This window comes from Suncus etruscus, chromosome 5, assembly GCF_024139225.1.
Source record: "Suncus etruscus isolate mSunEtr1 chromosome 5, mSunEtr1.pri.cur, whole genome shotgun sequence".
Classification (NCBI taxonomy): domain Eukaryota; kingdom Metazoa; phylum Chordata; class Mammalia; order Eulipotyphla; family Soricidae; genus Suncus; species Suncus etruscus.
This window is the reverse complement of record NC_064852.1, coordinates 129,602,453-129,623,715: the sequence shown is the minus strand read 5'-3', so window position 1 is coordinate 129,623,715 and position 21,263 is coordinate 129,602,453. Positions and strand designations below refer to the sequence as shown.

The 21,263-nt window shown below is 41.7% G+C and overlaps 1 protein-coding gene across 1 annotated transcript in view; it reads left to right on the top strand.

Moving 5' to 3' along the window:
- Positions 1 to 2,419: 2,419 nt before the first annotated feature.
- The window catches only part of PMS1 (PMS1 homolog 1, mismatch repair system component), a 68,626-nt gene continuing 49,782 nt past the window's right edge, over positions 2,420 to 21,263 (top strand). The window contains exons 1-4 of the mRNA XM_049773182.1: positions 2,420 to 2,509; positions 7,658 to 7,801; positions 10,339 to 10,521; positions 18,959 to 19,061. Of these exons, the coding sequence (XP_049629139.1) occupies positions 7,670 to 7,801; positions 10,339 to 10,521; positions 18,959 to 19,061 (418 nt within the window). The 5' untranslated portion in view covers positions 2,420 to 2,509; positions 7,658 to 7,669. The remainder of the gene's footprint in view (positions 2,510 to 7,657; positions 7,802 to 10,338; positions 10,522 to 18,958; positions 19,062 to 21,263) is intronic.

Genomic DNA, 21,263 nt, shown 5'->3' with positions numbered 1-21,263 from the left:
ATGTTTATTAGCATTATAGGGTGGAGAATGGACATGGTAAAGGGATAAAAATGTCTCTATCCTACTGCTTAAAAACAATATCTTCCGTGAATTTAACTCCCATCAAGTGCTATAGCACTGCTTCCTTCAGTTTTTCCCCTTACTCTCACATCCAAGGTGAACAAACATCAAAGGGGCGGGGGGGGGGGGAAGGGGGGAGAAATGTAATAGCTGCCTAGTTAATTTAAGCAGGATTTGTGCCTGGGCCAAGAATCCCACAAAGAAAACTCAAAAAAAGACCACCTGATTAAAAACTAACAAACAAAAACACCTGCGGGAAGTGGGCAGGGAAGGAAGAGGGATAGATTATAATGGAAGCAGCTATGGTTCTGAAGAAATAAAAAAAGAAATAAACCCTTTTCTGTAATCATGCTCATGAAAGAGATGGCATCCAGAGAGGAATTTCTTAGAGCACTCCTGCAGCAAGATTCTGGAAAATTTCTTCTCTCTCTTAAAAACAAAAAGTTGTGAAACAGGCAGTTCCAGGCTCAAGGGACAGAAGTTAGTGACACAGGAAGAAACCAATCCTGCAAATGACTTGGGCCAACACTAGCAGATTATCTTGGCTGTGCAAGCTAGAGCACGCTGCTCTGCATATTTTCCCATTTTCCCAGGGCTGGAGCATAGGGGCTGGGGAGGGCTGAGCCCCGCGAAACCGGTTAGAAATGGACACCGACCAAAAGATTTGTTATTCACGTTGGGTCACAATAAAAAAAATCATTAAAAAAATAAATAAAAACCAATTAAAAACTGCCAAAAATTTAAAAAAGAAAGAAACATAATTGAAGGACTCAATGCCGTAGCTAAAAAAGAGTCCTCTATAATACAGTAAGCTTTATTAGTTCTGGATTTATAATACTACTTTAAAATAACTGCAGAAGGTCCACCTTTCTGAGGAGATGGGTTAGGGAGTGAGATGAGATAACACTGCACATCAAGAGAACACTGTTCTGTTCAGCAGTGCAATAGATCTAAAGTACTCAAATCTGTGCAAAAACACATTGAGCAGGTTATGTGTGTTACTAAGGTAGTCTTTTTTTTTTTTTTTTTTTTTGGTTTTTGGGCCACACCCAGCGTTGCTCAGGGGTTACTCCTGGCTGTCTGCTCAGAAATAGCTCCTGGCAGGCACGGGGGACCATATGGGACACCGGGATTCGAACCAACCACCTTTGATTCTGGATCGGCTGCTTGCAAGGCAAACACCGCTGTGCTATCTAAATGTTTAGGGTTGGGATACCTATAAGGATAGATAAAGAATATATTGGGGCCAGAGAGATAGCGCAGCGGAAGGGCATTTGCCTTGCAAGCGTCCGACCCAGGACCAAAAAGGTGGTTTGAAGCCAGGCATCCCATTTGGTCTGCCAGTGCCTGCTAGGAGCAATTTCTGAGCACAAAGCCAGGAGTAACCCCTGAGCGCCACCGGGTGTGACCCAAACCCCAAATATATATAAATAAACATATAATATAAATATAAATAAATATAATATATGTATATATTCATATTTATATATATGAACCCATATATGAATATATATATGAACCCATATAAACTCATATATGGGTTTGGGGTATATATTGAATATATTCTATATTAATATATTAATAATAGTGTATTAATATATTGAATCTATTAAATATTTAAAAAGAATTCACACCGACCAGATCCGACCCGGCTGCAAGCAAACCTCCCAGTCGGGGGGAACCGGGACGTGCCTCCCCGAGACAGACGGGCCCGAAACAAGCAGGTGCACCGTGGAGGAAGACCTTGCATGCGAAAGGTGGTGGAGGGGAGCACCTGGGGGTGCATCCCCGCACCCCCAGACGCCTAACCACCTCCCCAGGTGGGGAGGGCCTCCCTCCCTCCCTCCCTCCCTCCCACCTGTCGGCCCGCCAGGCTGCACTCTCGGCCGGAGTCCTACTTGAGCCAAGCCCCCCGGTCCAGCTTCGGCGGAGCTCCGCGATCCTTCCAGGAGCCCCGCGATCTTCCCGGCCAGGGTTCGACTCCCGGCTAAGGGGGCGCGCGCCGCCGACTCCCCTCAACTCACCATAGGCGCCTCTGCCCTTCCGGATGCTGGCCAGCGCCCTCCCACCCCAGGCAGCCGCAGCCACTCACCCGGCGTCCCAGCCCCGGCGCCCGGCACCGAGCAGGACCAGCCCCGAGCCACGACGACACCGACGCCGACGCCGACACCCGCGGCCGTCTCCTCCCCGAGGCCTAATGCCAAGTGCAGCCCCGACGCGGCCTTGACGCGGGCCCTGCGCCGCCGGCGGAAGCGTTCGGGCCGGAGGGGCGGGGCCGCAGCCGGCGCGCCGCACGCGATTGGTGGAGAGCGCTGCCAGTCTCGAGCCCCTCCCTCCAAGGGGCGTGGCCAGGCGTCGCGCGCGCTGTGGGCGCAGAGGTGTGTGCTGGGAGGCGGCGAGTCGGGCATCTGCGACCTCTCTGGGTTCCGGCCCGGCGCTCCGTTAGAGGGTAAATGAATGGGTGGCGAGCCGGAGAGGCGAGTGTCCAAGGGGCCGCTTGTCAGGTGCACGGAGGCATCGCCTCGTTTCCGGTGCGCCAACGCAGCCGCCTGGCCCATCCCCGACTTCTCAGGGAGCGGGGTCGCGAGGCGGGAAGTGCAGGAGCCCGGCCCGGCGTGGCCTTGATTTTTGGTCTCTGCTGAATTTTTAGGCCTCGGTTGCAACCTCTTCCTCACATCCTCTTGGGTGCAGGAGCTGGGTGGACGCGGTTACCAGCTCGTCTAGGGAATGAGCCTTTTCATCCTGCAAAATCTTTTACTTTTTTATTTATTTATTTATTTATTTATTTATTTATTTATTTATTTATTTATTTATTTGGTTTTGGGGTCACACCCGGCCTCTGCTCAGGGGTTCCTCCTGGCTCTATGCTCAGAAATCTCTCCTGGCAGGCTCAGGAGACCATAGAGGATGCCGGGATTCGAACCCACTCACTGTCCTTCTGCATGCAAGGCAAACGCCTCACCTCCATGCTATCTCGAACCAGGTTTTTTAGAGGTAACTGGAACACACGCCCAGGCCTGTCGTGCAAGGAAAATGTGGATCCCAGACCTTAATTTTCAGGAGAGGAAGTGTCAGAATTTTATTTGGGCTCATCTTGCAATCTTAATTACAGCACACAGTGGGGTTTGCATTGCTCCAAGAACTTTTTTTTTTCTTTTTTTGGATTTTGGGCCACACCCGGTGACCCTCAGGGGTTCCTCCTGGCTATGCGCTCAGAAGTTCTGGCTTGGGGGACCGGGGGATCGAACCGTGGTCCATCCTAGGCTAGCGCTGCCAAGGCAGACACCTTACCTCTAGCGCCACCACCCGGCCCCGCTCCAAGAACTTTTCGGCAGAGTTTTGAAATTGTCAGGAGTGGGAAACAGTGATGACCACCAAGCTTATTTATTTGTCCCATTTTTGCTATCTCTATGAGGACAATTTGAGTTCAACATGTTTTGTTCCTTAGCTAAAGTTTTGTTGTTGTTGTTTTTTAGTTGTCAATGCTATAGTAGGTGAGTTCTCTTATCTCTGTTTCTGTTTCAGGTCCCCCGGACTGTTTTTCTTACTTGACTTTCCTGGACATCATTACTCAGTACGATTGATTTTTTTTTTTCCCCACCCAGCATTAAGGGAAATCTGAGTGTTGGTAACCTCAGATCGACCCATCAGTCCTTGGAGAAAAGACTGGTTGGTATGACGGATCATAGAATGCTTGGCAGATTTCCGAGATGACTGTGGTGATGGGTGATAAGACGTGTGATGTGTATAAAGTCCCTGCCCTCCAAGAATTCTGAGATAGGAGTCACAAGGCCTCTGTCATGAGTTTGGGGTTTAGATATGGAAAATGGGGTGCAGAGGTTGAATACTTCATCTGTTGTGATTGGGGAGAAAACTCTCCTCCTGGTTGGATGATTCAAAGTCCTGATAGCCACTGCCTTCTGCAGCCTTTTTATACCTGCATTCTGGTACCAGGCCCTTAATCAAAGTGGTTGGACAGTGAATTTCTGTCTTGGATCCCTGGTCCTGAACTTGTGGATAAGTTGTTGAATACCATATACACACAGTATGAGAAATTATTTATCATGAACTGGCTAGAACACTTTTGGAGAAGACAAGTGAATGAGATGAGGAAGGTAGATATAGGCTATTATGGAATTTGGGCTTGGTTAGCAGCTGAAATTCCAAATATTTGTTAAGTAGTATGAGGCTGTGGCTGTGGCTCAGTAGGCAAAATATGGGCCTCAAAGGTCTGAGGTCTTATGCAAACAAAACAAAACAGGATTGCAACATGATGTTTCAATAGGTTCTATCTGCACATGGTGAGTAGGCTGTGCAATGACAGTTTGACTGATTGCAGTGCTGCAGAGGAAAGAAGTGAATAGGCCCATAAGAGGCAATAGTTTAAAATCTAGAGGGGAGAACTAGTGGAGAAGTACTTAGCAGCAGGATAGTTTGGAGTGGGGAGAATTTCTAGGATAAACACATAGATAGAAATTTTGGCACATGAGACTGAAGGGAACACACAAGAATACAGATGAACCCAGTAGGCAAACGTGTCTAGATGTCCAGGCATGCATGTCACTACTTAACTTGACTGGGAACAAGTGACCAAGCCCTTAAATCCCATTTATGATGGAGGAATGATTGGATGCAGAGGGCTGCTATAAAAGATGAAAGAGGATAAGGTATATATAGATGCTGATGCTCACTGTTCGTTTTATTGTCAAAATAAACACAGGGAGAACAATGGTTCATCGTAGGAAGAATCTGGCATCAGTTTGGGGTATGCGAATTTTATCAAATCATTGCCATAGTGATAAGAAGCTAGTGGGAAATAAAACTCTAGTGTGAATCTACAAAGAAAAGTGCAGTTAACAGTTACAGGGAGATGGAGCATTTGATTTGCATGCAGGGTTCTACACAAGTTGGTCCTACACAATTGGTTCCCTGAGCACCAACAGTGTCGTTCTCAGGCTCAGAGCTGGAAGCAATCCCGGGCAATAAAGTATGTGCTTCTCCCTTCCCCTCTTGCCCCCCATATAGAATCCAAAACACATGCATGTGAGGTAGGGGTTGATACAGAGGCAGGTTAAAGATAGAGAATATAAAGGGAAGAGGTTAAAAGCAATGGTGATTTGGCCAAGAGGATGAACACCTTCCTTAATTGGTAGCCTCAGAGAGGAGGATGGTGCTATGAACATTATTTTTGCTGATCTGTAATACTTGTGAAGTGATCCTCAATACTGCAGTCCTCAGATTGTTCACTATTACATCCTGGCATTCAGAAGTAATCTAGGTCAGGCCAGAGGTGTGAGCATCATCCTTTGAGCAATGAATGCAAGCCTTTAGGAATGGAGGGGGAGGGAACCCCATTCTGATTGGATGACCCAAAGGCACTTCACTGCAAATGGTATTGGAACTGAATCTGAATGAATAGATAGGACTATGAGTAGGATGAGGAGGTGGCCAGTAAGAGGTTCTTGACCTTCTCTAAAAGCAAAGAATCTAATTATTTAGAGACCATTTCTTATTCAGGGGCACTTTGTTTGCATATATCCTATCCAGGTTCAATCCCTGGAACCCCATAAGCTCCCCTAAGGCCACCAGGAACAATCTCTGAGGACAGATCTAGGAGTAAGCAATGAGCATTGCCAGAGCTTAAAAAAAACCTTTGTAATTGAATTCTTACTATGCACCAGTAAAACTCTATCTCCATTTTCATATGCAATGAATCGCTTTTATTGGGGGGGATTTATACGATTCATTATATATAGCAAAGATGAACCCCCACACCTGTCCTTTACTTTTTAACTTGTATTTTCCCACCGTGCTTATTGGTGCTTATAACCACAAAAATGTGGTTATATTTTGAATTTAAAAATCAACACTACTTTTCATTATAGTGACCTTTTCTCAGTATATCTAAAACGCTGCATAATGACCAGAGCAATTTTGTATAGTGGGCGCTTGCCTTGCACACTGCCAACCTGAAAATGATCCAGCATCCGCATTTGGTATTTTCCACTAGGAGTGACCCCTGAGCACAGCTGGGTGTGGATTTCCCTATAGAAAAATCAAAATAAAAACCCTATACTTATGTTTATACTTTGTATTTTATTAGTTACTGACATTTATGTGACTCAGCTTATCTGATGTCTCATTTCAGGAAAAAAATTCTAAATGGATATTTTTATTGTTGTTTTGGTTGGGAGTTATTCCCATTACTGTGCTGGTGATAAGAGAAGTTGCTCATTTTCCTGTGTGTGTGTGTTGCTCATTTTCCTGTGTGTGTGTGTGTTGCTCATTTTCCTCTCTGTGTGTGAGGGAAGGAGAGAGAAGGAAAGAGACAGAGAGAGAGAATGAATCTTGAATTTTGAGAAGAGCTGGACTGTCAAACTTTTGTGCTTTTCCTGAGACCTAAGATCAATACAGACCCTATGTCCTACATTTTGTTCTTTTCTCTGAAAGGGTTTCATAGCTAAGAATTACGAGCAGAGATTTTGTTTGTTTTGTTTTGTTGTGGTTCACACCTGTCTGCTCAAGGCTTCCTCCTAGTTCGGTGCTCAGGGATCACTCCTGGTGATGTTCAGGAGGACTCTGAACCAGGGTGGTACCAGGGATGGGACCTTACCATCTGTGCTGTCTGTCCAAACCCTGGAGAAGTTTTGGAGGTACAGGTTGGATTGCCATGTAGGATCTTTAATGCTAGCACAGAGGCTTGAACTTTAAGTACTTGGGAAGCCATGTGCATTAGAATGATTTAAGCACAGCAGTAAAATTTATCCTTTATGTCTCAGCTCGGAGTGCTTTAGATGACTGCTTATTCAGATAATCCTAGATAATTCTAACTTCAAGAGAACTCAATTAAAAAAGATACAGCTTACACAAATATACGTGTGACTAATTATGTGTAAGAGAGATTATCTCCTATATCCCTATGGTGATCCATGCTACCTTGTCATTCCTAACCAGGTGGCAGATTAGATTCAACATAGCACAGTGAAGAGTGTGGTTCATCATTATCATAGTGTGAATTACTAAACTAAATTCTCTGTGCCAGAGTCTTACAAAATGCTTATGGTAATGATGTCATAAGAGTATTTGGGGGGCCGGAGAGATAGCATAGTGGCGTTTGCCTTGCAAGCAGCCGACCCAGGACCTAAGGTGGTTGGTTCAAATCCCGGTGTCCCATATGGTCCCCCGTGCCTGCCAGGATCTATTTCTGAGCAGATAGCCAGGAATAACCCCTGAGCACTGCCGGGTGTGGCCCAAAAACCAAAAAAGAAAAAGAGTATTTGGGAGAGGAAGGTGGCACACTCAGTGGTGCATTTGGCTTTCTCTTTTGATATCCTTCCTGGTAGTGTTTTGGGGACCAGGGATCAAACCTGGGCCTCCTTTCTGCATGAAAAGCACATGCCCCAGACTGTTGAACAGACTATTTCTCTGGCCCTTCAATGAGTATTTGTAAGAAATAATTTTTTACTGTAAGTGCACGTGATAGACCTTGGCTCACTGTGAGACTCCTTGAATGTGAGCTGCTGTTGTTTTCTATGCCTTTAGGAATGTTGGTCTCACAAGACTTATTTTTTTACAGTTGTCCATTTTTATCTTCTAGCTCAAAGCTAGAATGAAGCAATTGCCTGCTGCAACAGTCCGCCTCCTTTCCAGTTCTCAAATAATCAGCTCAGTGGTCAGCGTAGTGAAAGAGCTCATTGAAAACTCTCTGGATGCTGGTTCCACAAGTCTAGAGGTTATATTGGTGAGTATCTTTGAGAAATCAGGAAACTGTCAAGCACAGGTCTGGACAGATATTTCCCCCTAAGAACTATCTCCTTGCTTTTTCTATATACTGGAAAGTCATTCTCAGGTTACCACTCCCTCCCTCCCTCCCTCCCTCCCTCCCTCCCTCCCTCCCTCCCTCCCTCCCTCCCTCCCTCCCTCTCTCCTCTCCTCTCCTTCCCTCCTTCCTTCCTTCCCTCCTTCCTTCCCTCCCTCCCTCCCCCCTCCCTCCCTTGGTTCATTTTCCTTTTTTCTCTCCTCTCTCCTCCCCTCCCTCCTCCCCTCCTTCCCCTCCCCTTCTCCCCCTTCCCTTCCCTCCCCTCCCCTTCCCACCCTCCCCTCCCTTCCCTTCCCATCCCATTTCTGGGCCACATCTGGTGGTGCTGGGGGTTTACACTTGACTGTGTGCTCAGGAATCACTCCCATTAGGTTTGGGATTGAACTCACATGGGCTGTGTGCAAGGCAAGTGCCCTACCCACTATACTATCTCTATGGCCCACCACACCCTTTCTATGGAGAGTTAATTCTTTAGGCAATGCATTGTAATTGAAATCAATAACAAGAAAATGCATAAGGAAATCTTAAAAATGTTATTCCTTAGGATTCTATCATTTGTGTTTTCTAATATTTATCCTAATGTTTATATATTACACATATTTATGTAAAACATTTATATATAAGTATCCTAATATATATAATTATCCTAATATATGTATCTATATATAAAAATATATAAATATGTATTTTATCCATTTACTTTATTCAACCTCATTGGCATTCTATTTTTTTCCACTAAATTAAAAACTTTGCTTGTAGTTTTCATTGAGATTTTCAGATTTAAATACTGGATATTGAACTGAGTGAATATGCCTTTGAAAAAAAGATTTGTTTTGGAGGTGGGTTTTTCTACCCTACAGTTATGCATTTGCCCTACTTAAAGGCTACAAAGCTATGAGGATTGAACTCACGACCCTTAAGCTAACTCCTTGATCTTGAGTTATTATAAATATGACACATTAGAGTTTATTATAAACATAACATAAACATAGATTTTATTATAGAGTTTTTTTTTTATAAAATATGTACTAGTTCTCTCTAGTGGTATTACTTGAAATGTCAGTATTATAATCATAGAGACTGACTTTTTTTCCTTTATAACATAAATCAGTGGGCACACACAAAACTCAAGAAACAGGTTTGCAGCAGAATTTTTTTTATCAAAGACGTGATTACTGTAGGAATTTAGATGATTTTTGCATGGATGTATATTGTTTGTGTTAGACTACAAATATTAAAAACTGCCTTGAATTGTTTTTCTCTATTTTTAAATTTAAAATTTATCAAGAGCATTAAATTGGGTGAATTTTCTTTGCATTTTGACCTTAGGTAACTATTTGAAGAAAGAAAATGGGAAAGTTATTGTATTACAAATATTTAAAGTTCTTTTTTATTGTTGTTCTGGTTGTTGAACTCAAGACCACATATACATAAGGTGTAGGCTCCATGACAGAGCTGCAATGCTTTGCTTTTTAATGGAAGTCATATGTTCAAGGAAAAACCTGAATACAGAGGTTACGGTGCTTGCTTTGCACATAGCTGACCCCTCTTAATGAGGCCAGCACCTCATGAGGCCCCCTTGCTCTGTCAGGAGTGATTCTTGAGCACAGTACCAGCAGTAAGCCCTCAGCACTGTAAACATGGCATATGACCCTAAACCTAACTAGACAAGATTGTTTTTGTTTGAATAATGGTAATGGGGAGTGGAAAGGTTTGAAGTAGGTATTGTTTTGTTATTGATATTACTTTATTTTTTTTGATAGAATATATATACAAAGTTACATTCTTTCTAGTCAAGTATGAACATTTGTTTAAAAATAAACAAATACCAGGGCTGGAGCAATAGCACAGCGGTAGGGCATTTGCCTTGCACACAGCTGCCCACTTTGATCCCCGGTGTCCCATATGGTCCCCCCAAAAGCCAGGAGAGATTTCTGAGCACATAGCGAGGAGTGACCCCTGAGTGTCACCAGGTATTGCCCCAAAACCAAAAACCAAAAAAAAAAAAAATAAAATCCAACAACAGTGCAGCAATTCAAGAAAACCTTATAGAACAGAATGCTTTCCTTATTTTGAATTCAAGTCCAGAGAAAATGAAGAACTTGTTATTATACCATGCCTAGGAATTGAAACTCCTATTTCTTTCATTTTTTGGTTTTTGGGCCACACCCAGAGGTGCTAAGGACTTACTCCTGACTCCTGACTCCTGACTCTGCGCTCAGAAATTACTCATGGCAATCTCAAGGGGGATCGTATGGGATGCTGGAGATCAAATCTGGGTTGACCACGTACAAGGCTGCTGTGCTATTGCTCTAGTCCCATAAACTATTTCTTAATATAAAGCTTCCATAAAAGAGAAATTCATGGTACAATTGTTTCATTGTTTCATTTCTGATTTTAAATGTGATAACAGTTTAATGCCTTAATATACTGAAAGTAGCCATTTTTATTTTTTCTAGGAGAACTATGGATTTGATAAAATCGAGGTGCGAGACAATGGCGAGGGGATTAAGGCCGTTGATGCGCCTGTGATGGCAGTGAAATACTACACCTCCAAAATAAACAGTCATGAAGATCTTGAAAAACTAACAACTTATGGTTTTCGTGGAGAAGCTTTAGGGTCTATTTGTTCTGTAGCTGAGGTAGGGCATTTATTTTGCTTATTTTAGTGATGTTCTTAATCATTAAGAGTTAAGAGGAAACTAAGTGTATGGAGTTTTTTTTTTGTTTTTTGTTTTTTGGGTTTTTTTGAGCCACACCTGGTAGTGCTCAGGGCTAACTCCTGGGGCTATGTATGTGCTCAGAGATCATTCCTGGTGGGTTCAGAGCAACCATATGGGGTTCCGGGGTCATTCCTAGGTTGTCTGTATGCAAGAAAGGTTTCTTGCCTGCTATACTGTCTGGCCCCAGAATGTATCTTTTTTTTTTTTTTTGCTTTTTTTGGACCACACCTGGTGACACTCAGGGGTTACTCCTGCTTTGCTCAGAAATCACTCCTGGCTTGGGGGACCATATGGGATGTCGAACTGCAGTCCATCCTAGGTTAGCGCATGCAAGGCAAATGCCCTACCGCTTGTGCCACTGTTCTGACCCCAAAACATATCTTTTTTAATTGTGTTAATTACATATAAAATTCAGTGCATTTTGGGGCCGGAGAGATAGCATGGAGGTAAGGCATTTGCCTTTCATGCAGAAGGTCATTGGTTCAAATCCCGGCGTCCCATATGGTCCCCCGTGCCTGCCAGGAGCAATTTCTGAGCATGGAGCCAGGAGTAACCCCTGAGCACTGCCGGGTGTGACCCAAAAACCACACAAAAAAAAATTTAGTGCATTTTTATACAACCATTTTGAAGTGTACAATTCAGTGGCTTTAACTATGCAGTCAGCCCCATTTTCCAGGACTTCCTCATAGCAAACTGACACCTGTACCCTTTGACATATCTTATCTCACTTTTGACCTATGATTATGACATTCTAGGTACATCATGTAAAAGCAGTCATTCAATTTTATCTAATATAATCAAGATAATATTCACTTAACATATCTTTTTTTTTTTTTTTTTTTTTTTTTGGTTTTTTGGGCCACACACGTTTGACGCTCAGGGGTTACTCCTGGCTGTGCGCTCAGAAATTGCTACTGGCTTGGGGGGACCATATGGGACTCCAGGGGATCGAACCGCGGTCCATCCTGTGCTAGCGCTTGCAAGGCAGACACCTTACCTCTAGTGCCACCTTCCCGGCCCCCACTTAACATATCTTAAAGATTATATATGTTGTGACATGTCAGAATTTCATCTCCCTGAAGGCTGAATAATCTATTATATGAACTAGCTGTTTTTCTTCTGTTGGTGAATATTTTGCTTGTTCCTGCTTTTTTGGCTGGTGTGACTAAAGCTACTAGGAACATGGATGTATTGACTCATGTTTGAAGTCCTTCTCTCACTCTTTAGGTTCAAACCTAGCAGAATTTCTGGGCCTTATGGTAAATCTGCTTAATTGTGCAACTGTGGCCTGTGTTTTGCAATGTAATATTTAGAGGTATAACAATAGGAAAAGATTTATTTAGTGATGCATTGGCTTAAATAGCAGGTATTAAATAAAATTAAATCTATATCTTATCTATAAATCTTTACTTTCCCAATATGAGTTGAGAATCAAGCCACACGTGGCTTGATTATGAAATACCTTTATTAAGTTACTTGATGACCCTTTGTTATCGCTGCTATTGTTCCGTGACACTTAACCTGTACAAATGTACAGATAATTTGATTGTCCTCTTCAGTGTGAATAAACTTGGCCTAAAAAAGCCCTAGCTAGAGGCAGATTGGATCGTAGGACTTTGCTCTACGTAGTTGTTTTAATATAAAATATATAGTCCTAGGTTGGGGTGAGGTCTTTCTATGCACAGTGAGTGCCTTTACCTCTTCCGCTGGCGGAACTGAAGACTTAGGATAACAGCGTAGGATAATGGTGTAGAAATTCACAGGCAGTCAGTTAAAGTTTCAGGAGTTAGCCAGCTTTATTTCAGGGCCCTAACAGCCTACATTTCCTCACATGTCCATGAGATAGTGTTATCTCCTCATTCAGGCTCTGATATCTGTTTGGCTGCCTCCTTTTCCTGGTGGTGAAGTCTTCACCCTTACTCTCGCTTTGCTTTGCCTTTCTGCTTTTAGAGCCTAGTAGAACACAAATTTTCTCCATATTTTTATGGATAGGGTCCCAGAAAAATAACCACTTCCTCATTGATTTGGGGGCCCTATAATGTGATGCTCATGAAAAAAAGTGTGGTGGGAAAGGAGATGGAATTTAAAGTAGGTAAGTTGAGTGTTCTGACAGTGAGGAATAAGGCCCCCTGTGTAAGAATCTGGGTTCACTTACTACTGACAAAAAAGAAAGACCTCTTCAATCTCTCAGTGCACTCTATATAAAACCTTTGTCCAGAATCTAAGGTACACAGTATTTTTCTGTCTCAGCACATGCTGAGGATTTTCCAAATGAATTTTTGAGGGTTCAACTTCCTTGTTAAAGACAGATGGAGAACCTGACAGCCCTGGGATTTTCTAGAAAGGGCCCATTATAGAAATGGGATTTGGGGACTGAGGAGAGGGCTCAGTGCTAGGGTTTTTACTGAGTCTGTATGAGACACCAAGTTCAGTGTCTCTGGGATATGCCTATTTCTGTCCCACCCCTTCATCACCATCTGGTGTAGTTCGGATGGCCCATGCACACTGAAATCAGCAGTGCTCCATTTCATGGCCTGAGCCACAAACACTGCTGAGTATGGCCCCTATCTTTCAAAATTGGGATGGGATTTACAGTAGGGCTTTTGTGACTTTTCCAGAACTATAACTATTATATAACTTCTCTGGCTGTTTTAGCAATAAATTGGTTTGAGAACTTATGGCTCCTTTTTTTTTTTTTGGTGGGGGGGTTTGTTTTGTGCCACACCCGGTGATGCTCAGGGGTTATTCCTGGCCCTGCACTCAGAAATTGCTCCTGGAAGGCTTGGGGGACCGACCGTATGGGTTGCCGGTATTCGAACCCAGGTCCTTACGGGGTTGGCACGGCAAATACCCTACCATTGTGCTATGTCTCCAGCCCAGAAGTTACCGCTTTGATTCTGGGATTGAGGCACACTTAGCAGTGCTGGGACAGAGGGCCACTCCTGGCTTTCTTGGAGCTGGCATCTGGCAATGTTAGGGTCAGGGTTCCATAGGTGCTGAGGATAGAACCAGGGTGGATTGCATTGCAAAGCAAGTGCCTGAATTTCGGTACTCATGCTCTGGCCGTACATATTTTTTGAGGGGCAGAGCTGGGGGAACACTCAGTGGTGCTCAGGGTTTAATCTTGCCTCGTGCTTAGGGATCACAGCAGGCAGTGCTCAGGAAACTAATGAGGGGTTCCAAGGTTCAAATCCAGTTTGACTGCTTGAAAGGCAAGTGTCCTGTTCCCTGTACTGACTCCAGATTCTAACCTTACATATTTGGTTTTCTAAGAGCTGTTGTCCAAACTTGACAGTAGGTATTAAGCTGTATTTTGATGGCATTACTGAAAAATATAGGTGTAAATATTTGTTTAGTTTCAATAAGATGGGGTGTCGGAACTGAAATTGGTTGTTATCAGCTTTGTCTGCTAGGTGGCAGCACTATACTTAGTCTTTTAAAATAAATTGCACAGAAATCATGATTTATCCAAATCTTGACTGTAGTTCATAGTTAAGATGACATTTTTTTTTTTTTTTTTTTTTTGGTTTTTGGGCCACACCCTGTGACGCTCAGGGGTTACTCCTGGCTATGCGCTCAGAAGTTGCTCCTGGCTTCTTGGGGGACCATATGGGAGCCGGGGGATCGAACCGCGGTCCGTCCTAGGCTAGCGCAGGCAAGGCAGGCACCTTACCTCCAGCGCCACCGCCCGGCCCCAAGATGACATTTTTAAGTTGTCCCTTCCTACCCTTTTTTTCCTTCGTGTGAATATTTCAACCTGCTTTAGAACCAAGTTTTGTCTTTTATTTCATATTTTGAATCATTTGAAGGCCTTGCATTTGAAGACTCAGAACAATTTTGCTCATCAAAATGATTAACTAAGATAAAATGTCCAGGCATTGTAGGTATTTCTGTTATAATATAAAATTATAGATTCATAAAATGTCCCATCATGGCAAGTTTCAGTATTTTATAAAATACCTTAATTAATCTTTGGAAAATATATATATATATATATATATATATATATATATATATATATATATATATATATACACACACAAAGACACATACACATAGATTACCCCTCCGCAATATGTAGCACAGTATGAATTGTCACATACTCCAGATCAGGATACAGATTTTTATCTGCATCCCTGAAGGTTGTCTCATGTGCCTCTGGAGTCAGTACTCAGAGTAGATGCCCTCACATTGTTGCTGGTCAAGGGAGATAACTCAGATGACTGGAATGCTTTTAGATGCGGGAACCTGTCGTTCCATCCCTATTGCCACATGCCACATGAGCACTGCCAGGCAGAGGCCCCAAGCCAAAAAACAAATTACCCCCTCCCACTATATATTAGTTCTGGTTTTGTTGGGGGATGGAGTATTTTGGGGCCATATCCGGTGGTGCTCAGGACTTAATTCTGACTCTGCACTCAGGAATCACTTCCAGCAGAGCTTTAGGGACCTTATGTGATGCTGGTTCAGCTGCATGTAAGCAGATGCCTTACCCACTGTACTATCTCTCTGGTCCCATATTAGTTCTGTTTTAAACTTGTCTTGAATGGAATCTTTTGATACATAATTTACTATAAGCAGAATGTTTTTTACTTTTATGGCTGCCTTGACTCAATTGCGCCTAGAAACCAAGGAAATAAAGAATTGTATAGGACCCTGGGAGCAGTGGCACGCCACAGATCTTTGACCTCAGGATTGGGTGCTCTGCCCAATTGAAGGCAGCTGAACTCTCAGTCTGGAAGTTGCCCTTACTTCAACAGAAGGCAACTTACCTCATCCTAGAGCCACCTAGCATGAGGGAAAGCCCTGTCCCAATTCAAAACAGTTCTGCTCCATGTTTCTACATGTCTGCTAGTGCTTTGTTGTTAGAGGTTTTTTAAAAAAAATTCTTCTTACTCAGTTTTGTTAATAACTTTGTAAATAATCACAAGGCCTCAATACAACTTTTAACCTAGTAAATGCTCCCACGACAAATGAAGAATACTTTTTTTTCGGGGGGTATACCCAACATCACTCAGGGATTACTCCTGGCTCTGCTCAGAAATCACTTCTGGTTCGGGGGTCATATGGGATGCTGGGAATCAAACCTGGGTCTGTCCCGGGTTGGTTTCATGCAGGGCAAATGCCCTACCGCTATGCTTATCACTCCAGTCCCCTGAAGATAGTTTTTTCCATTAAATATAATTCCGTAAAATACATAGCCGAAGTGTCAACTTAGTAATTACTCACCAGTTTTGGAAAAATGGTAACTGATAAAATGTCTGAGGTCCTCTAAGGATTTATGCTTCTTTTTTTTTCTAAAACAAATTCCTGATGTAATTCTTTAGGTGCATTTCTTTATTTCCTCACTTGACACCACCAGACTCATTCATGCTCCAATTCCTGAATGTCTCTAGCAAGTGTTATAGTAAGAAGCACCAGTAATACTTTGTAATATTCGAGATGCCACTGATGGTGGCATACTGCAGGTTTTATTCTAATTATTCTAACACAGTTTGAACCTTTGCCTGGTCCAAAAATGGTGTCTTATCCAGGACACGGTCATATGATGAAGTGAACTCTTGAAATACAGTTCCTTCCTCTGAAACCATGGATTTCATAAATTTGTAAAATATAACTGTTACTTTTTACTGTCTTCTGCAGTGAATTACAAATACGCTATGCATTTTAATTAGAAAAATAGGTAATGTTGCAAACAGTATTGTGTCTTTCTTTTTTATTTCACCTTAATGTAAATAGTGCATTATAAAATACTGATATCCTGTTTTGCTTTTAACTCTTGGTTCATTAATCTACTCTGGGGTAACTATTGTCCCTAATATATTTAAAGGTTGAACAGGCTAATACCTGCAAAGTGCTTTGAAGTTCTTGAAGCAGAACCCCACGTAATCTTATAAAGTATTAGCATCATCTTATCTCATCATCACCCTCCCCTTAAATTGATACTGTAATGACTTATTCAGGACTGTCTAGCAAGCCACTGTCATAATACCAGAACTCAGCGTTCCAGGGCTGTTTTTGCTCAGGGACACCAACTCGAAGTCAGGTGGCTAGCTCTTTGGAGAATAGAAATAGAATTCAATTGACCTTGGCATTTTGGAGAAGTGGTAGGGTAAATGTACAGTTCTTTTTAAAGGGATCATAGTGGAGTTATTATGTGATTGGAAAGAAAAAAATCCCTCAAAATTGCTGTCTTTCATTTGAATGAAGTTTACTAGAGGAAATCACAATTGCTCATAGGACTGAGTTTGGGTCTAGTTGGGAAATATAGGTGCCAGGCAACCTTTTTTAAGTATGTAGCTTTGGAACCATCTAGTATATTTTTGGAAGATGTGTATCCAGAGGCTTATACATATTTCTGGATTAGGTGCAACTTCTGGGGAGGAATATCTAGCAGAGGACTATAGGATTGAGGCAATGCTCCTAGTAAGGTTTTGTGTGTGGATGGTAGTGGTTATGCACATTACCTACAGAGAGAATTTAACGGACTTCACAAGTGCTGTGAGCCAGACAGGCCTTTTTGGTTGTGCTCCATAACTATGGTACTTCTGCATAGAATTCAAGTGTTCCACGTCCCAAAGGCATGCTGTAAATCTGTATTAGGACAGGGTTGAACCTTCATATATGCCCCTTCTTGAATTAAGATGAATGTTATCAGAGGGACTGAATTTTAATGGTTTCTTTTTCTTTTATTAAAAATTTGTTTTGGGGCCCCACCCAGCAATGCTTAGAGGGTACTCCTGGCTCTGAGCTCAGGAATCACACCCAGTAGTGCTAAGGGGACCATATGGGATACCTAAGATAGACCCCAGGTCAGCTTTGTGCAAGGCATGCACTCTCCCCGTTGTACTATTGCTCTAGCCCTTGTGGTTTCTTCATAAGTTTTATAGATTTATTTAAGAAAGTCAGTTCAGCAAAGTCTATGGATGGCCAGGAAAAACTTCCCAGTTTCGGGTTCTTGTTGCTTAAAAAACTTTGAGGGGGTTTTCCTCTTTTCGAAGCCATCCTGCTTTCTTTCCTGCTTCCCAGTCTCACCTTTTATTTCCGACAGTAATAGTGTCATCCTATTCTCCTTCTAAATCTTATAAATAGGCAAGCAGAAAACTAGGAGGAGAGTGGCTCAAAATAGTAAAGACATTGACTAAAATACTTTTTTTTTGGTTTCTGAGCCACACCTGGTAGTGCTCAGGGGTTATTCCTGGCTCTGTGTTCAGAAATTATTCCTGGCAGGCTCAGGTACTATATGGAATACTGGAGATCAGACTGCAGTCAACTGCATGCAAGACAAATGCCCTACCTGCAGTGCCAATACTCTGGCTCCTATATTACGTTCTTTTGGGTGGGACACACGTTAGTGGTCATCAGGTTCCTCATTCTGGTCTCAGTGTCATTTCCAGCAGTTGTTCAGTGGACCACACACTGTCTAGTCCACCTGTATCAAAGCACGCACTCAGCCCATTGAATTTTGTCTCTCGACCAGGAAATTGTTTTATGGATTTCTTTGACTTAAATTTATTTGTTTTAGAGCCATACCTGGCCATCCTTACTCTTGATTCTGCTCTTCAGAATCATCCTAGAGGGGCTTGACATTAAACCTGGGTGGGCCATATTCAAGGTTTACCCATTGTGTTATACTGTCTGGCCTCACATTAGGAGTTTTTGTTGTTAAAGTAATTTAATTTATATTAACAATAAGTTCAAAAAAACCCATATGTATATGAGTCATGTATATTGTTTCTTTTGGGCCATGAACATAAAATACAGAAGTGCATTTCATATGAAATATAATCGATTGTGAGATTATTTACTTTACCAATGGATTATTCATCTTACCAGCAAATTTATAGAAATTCATGTCAAAAAGAAAGCTTCTCTAATATGGTTGAATTATTTCATTTAATTTCAATTTTTCATATTACTCATGTAATACAAATAGCCATTTCATGCATACCGATTTGTGTATGAGCATTTCAAAATAATATACTCTAAACTAGTTATTTGTAAAATGAAAATATATAAACTCACCTATGCTCTATTTTGCGGGGGGATTTGGGCCACACCCAGTGACACTCAGGGGTTACTCCTTGTTCTGTGCTCAGAAATGGCTCCTGGATTGGGGAACCATATGGGACGCCGGGGATCAAACCAAGGTCTGTCCTGGGTCAGCTGCATGCAAGACAACGCCTTACCACTGCACCACTGCTCCGGCCCCTCACCTATTGCTCTTATATAATTTAATCTAGTAAGAACTTCTAAGTAAACATTTCTCTTTGTTTATATGAATATAATTATTTAAAATATAATTTGGTAAATATAAAAATATCTGAAATATTGAAACTAGTTTTCTTTATTCCAGGTTTTAATTACAACAAAGACATCTGCTGATAATTTTAGCACCCAGTATGTTTTAGACAACAGTGGCCACATAATTTCTCAAAAACCTTCACATCATGGTCAAGGTAAGAGAGTAGCACTGTAGCCTTCTTTATCTTTTCTATTTCAATTGTTTATATTAAACATTGGGACTCCTCCAGTTCAAATATTCATTGCTTCCAGCTTTGTCCTGATCTATAGAGACCATTGAACTTGCAAAATGAATTGTCAGCCTTTGCTTTAGCTTCCAAATTCTGTTTTTTTGGTTTTTGGGCCACACCTGGTGACGCTCAGGGGTTACTCCTGGTTATGCTCAGAAATTGCTCTTGGCTTGGAGGACCATATGGGATGCAGGGGATCGAACTGTGTTCTGTTCTAGGTCAGCTGCGTGCAAGGTAAATGCCTTACCACTGCACTACCACTCCGGCCCCTAGCTTCCAAATCCTTACTTACTATTGTTCTCAACAGTAACTGTGTTAGACTTTGGATAGTATCTCTTACTCGACTGTAATAATTCAGAGACAATAGAGATGAAGGCTGGAAGGACTGGCCCACAGTATAAAGCTTGCCACAAAGAGTGGTGAGTTCAGTTATAGAAATAACTACACTGACAACTATCATGGCAATGATAGTGAGAGAAATAGAATGCCTGTCTCCAATATAGACGGGGTGAGGGAGGATGGAGATGGGGGCATTGGTGGTGGGAATGTTGCACTGGTGAAGGGGTGTATTCTTTTTTATAACTCAAACCCAGCTACAAACAATTGTAATCATGGTGCTTAAATAAAAATAGTAATTAAAAAGCAAAAAAACTCTAAGAGGAGGAGCCAGAGCAATAGTACAAAGGGTAGGGAGCTTGCCTTGCCTGCGGCAATCTGACTCCATCTCTGGCATCCTGTATGGTCCCCTGGGCCTGCCCCAGAGATAATCCCTGAGCACCACTAGGTATGGCACAAAATCAAGATAAAAACTGTAAGAACATTATTTTTGGATCACTTTTGTCTTCCTTATATATAAAAGGTAATTGTTAAGGTAATATTTTATTGAAATGTCAAAGCAATACTGATTTGACATTATGGTAATAAATCATACCATCAAGATACTGCTAGATTGAACATACGTTTACAGAAAACTGTAGACATAGTCATAAAAGAATATACCCAACCATCAATCAATTTCAAAAGATTTTAGTTCATTACTAATGTTTCATAGTCTAATATTTCAACCCTTTTATTTCCTTTCTGTATATTTGATGCAAATAAGAAATTATCAGTGTTACTTGTAAATAAATATTTCTTGTACTTTTATTAGATCTTAATTAATTCAAATTTTAAGACCCTCTACTCCTTATTCCTTAAGGGAAAAAATTTCCTGCAGCCTTTAGCTCCTCACATCTTTGATCTTTTTATACTTCTAATTTATGGTAAGGGGACAATTAAAGAGGAAAGAATGGTGAAAGTTGGTCTTCTTTAGATTATGTTTGAAAGGATCTGAAAAGGGCCTTGTTTGCCCTTTAATTTGTAAATTTGTGTAAATTTTATGGTTCTTAGTAATTTAATTTTATTTAAATTTTATGGTTCTTGGTAATCTGTATTTTTCCTGTGGTTTCTGTCTCCAGTTTTAATGTTATACTATTAGACTTAGTTAACTTACCTAACTAAATTTATTTTAAATTTAATGCTATAGCTTAATTGTATTTTCATATTGCTTAATTTAGTACCAAATTACCTTATTCTTGCACTTATTTTTTTGAATTCTCAAATTACTGATTAGTGGGGTTTTTTTTTGTTTTTGTTTTTTTTTTTTTTGGTTTTGGTTTTGGGGCCACATCTGATAGTGCTCGGGGGTTACTCCTGAATCTGCATTCAGAAATTATACACCTGGTGAGCTCAGGAGAATATATGGGATGTGGGGATCAAACCCAGATCAGCTGAGAGCAAGGCAAATGCTCTCCACTCTATCCACTGTGCCCTTGATTATGTATGTTTTTGCTTGGGGGCCCATACCTGGCAGTGCTCAGGGCTTATTCTTGGCTAATAATTGAGGACTTAGTTCTGGTGGCCCAGAGGAGCCATATGAGATGCAGGGGACTGAACGTGGGTCAGCTGTGTGCAAGACAAGTGTCCTACTTGCTGTACTATCTCTCCAGCTCTTTGGATGACTTTTGTTTATTAAAAATTTATTTTTAGTTTTTCAGGTTTAAATTTTGGGGAGCCATACCAGCAGTGCTTATTGTTGCAGGGCTACTCCTATTTCTGTGCCCAGTAGTGTTTAGAGAATCATACCCA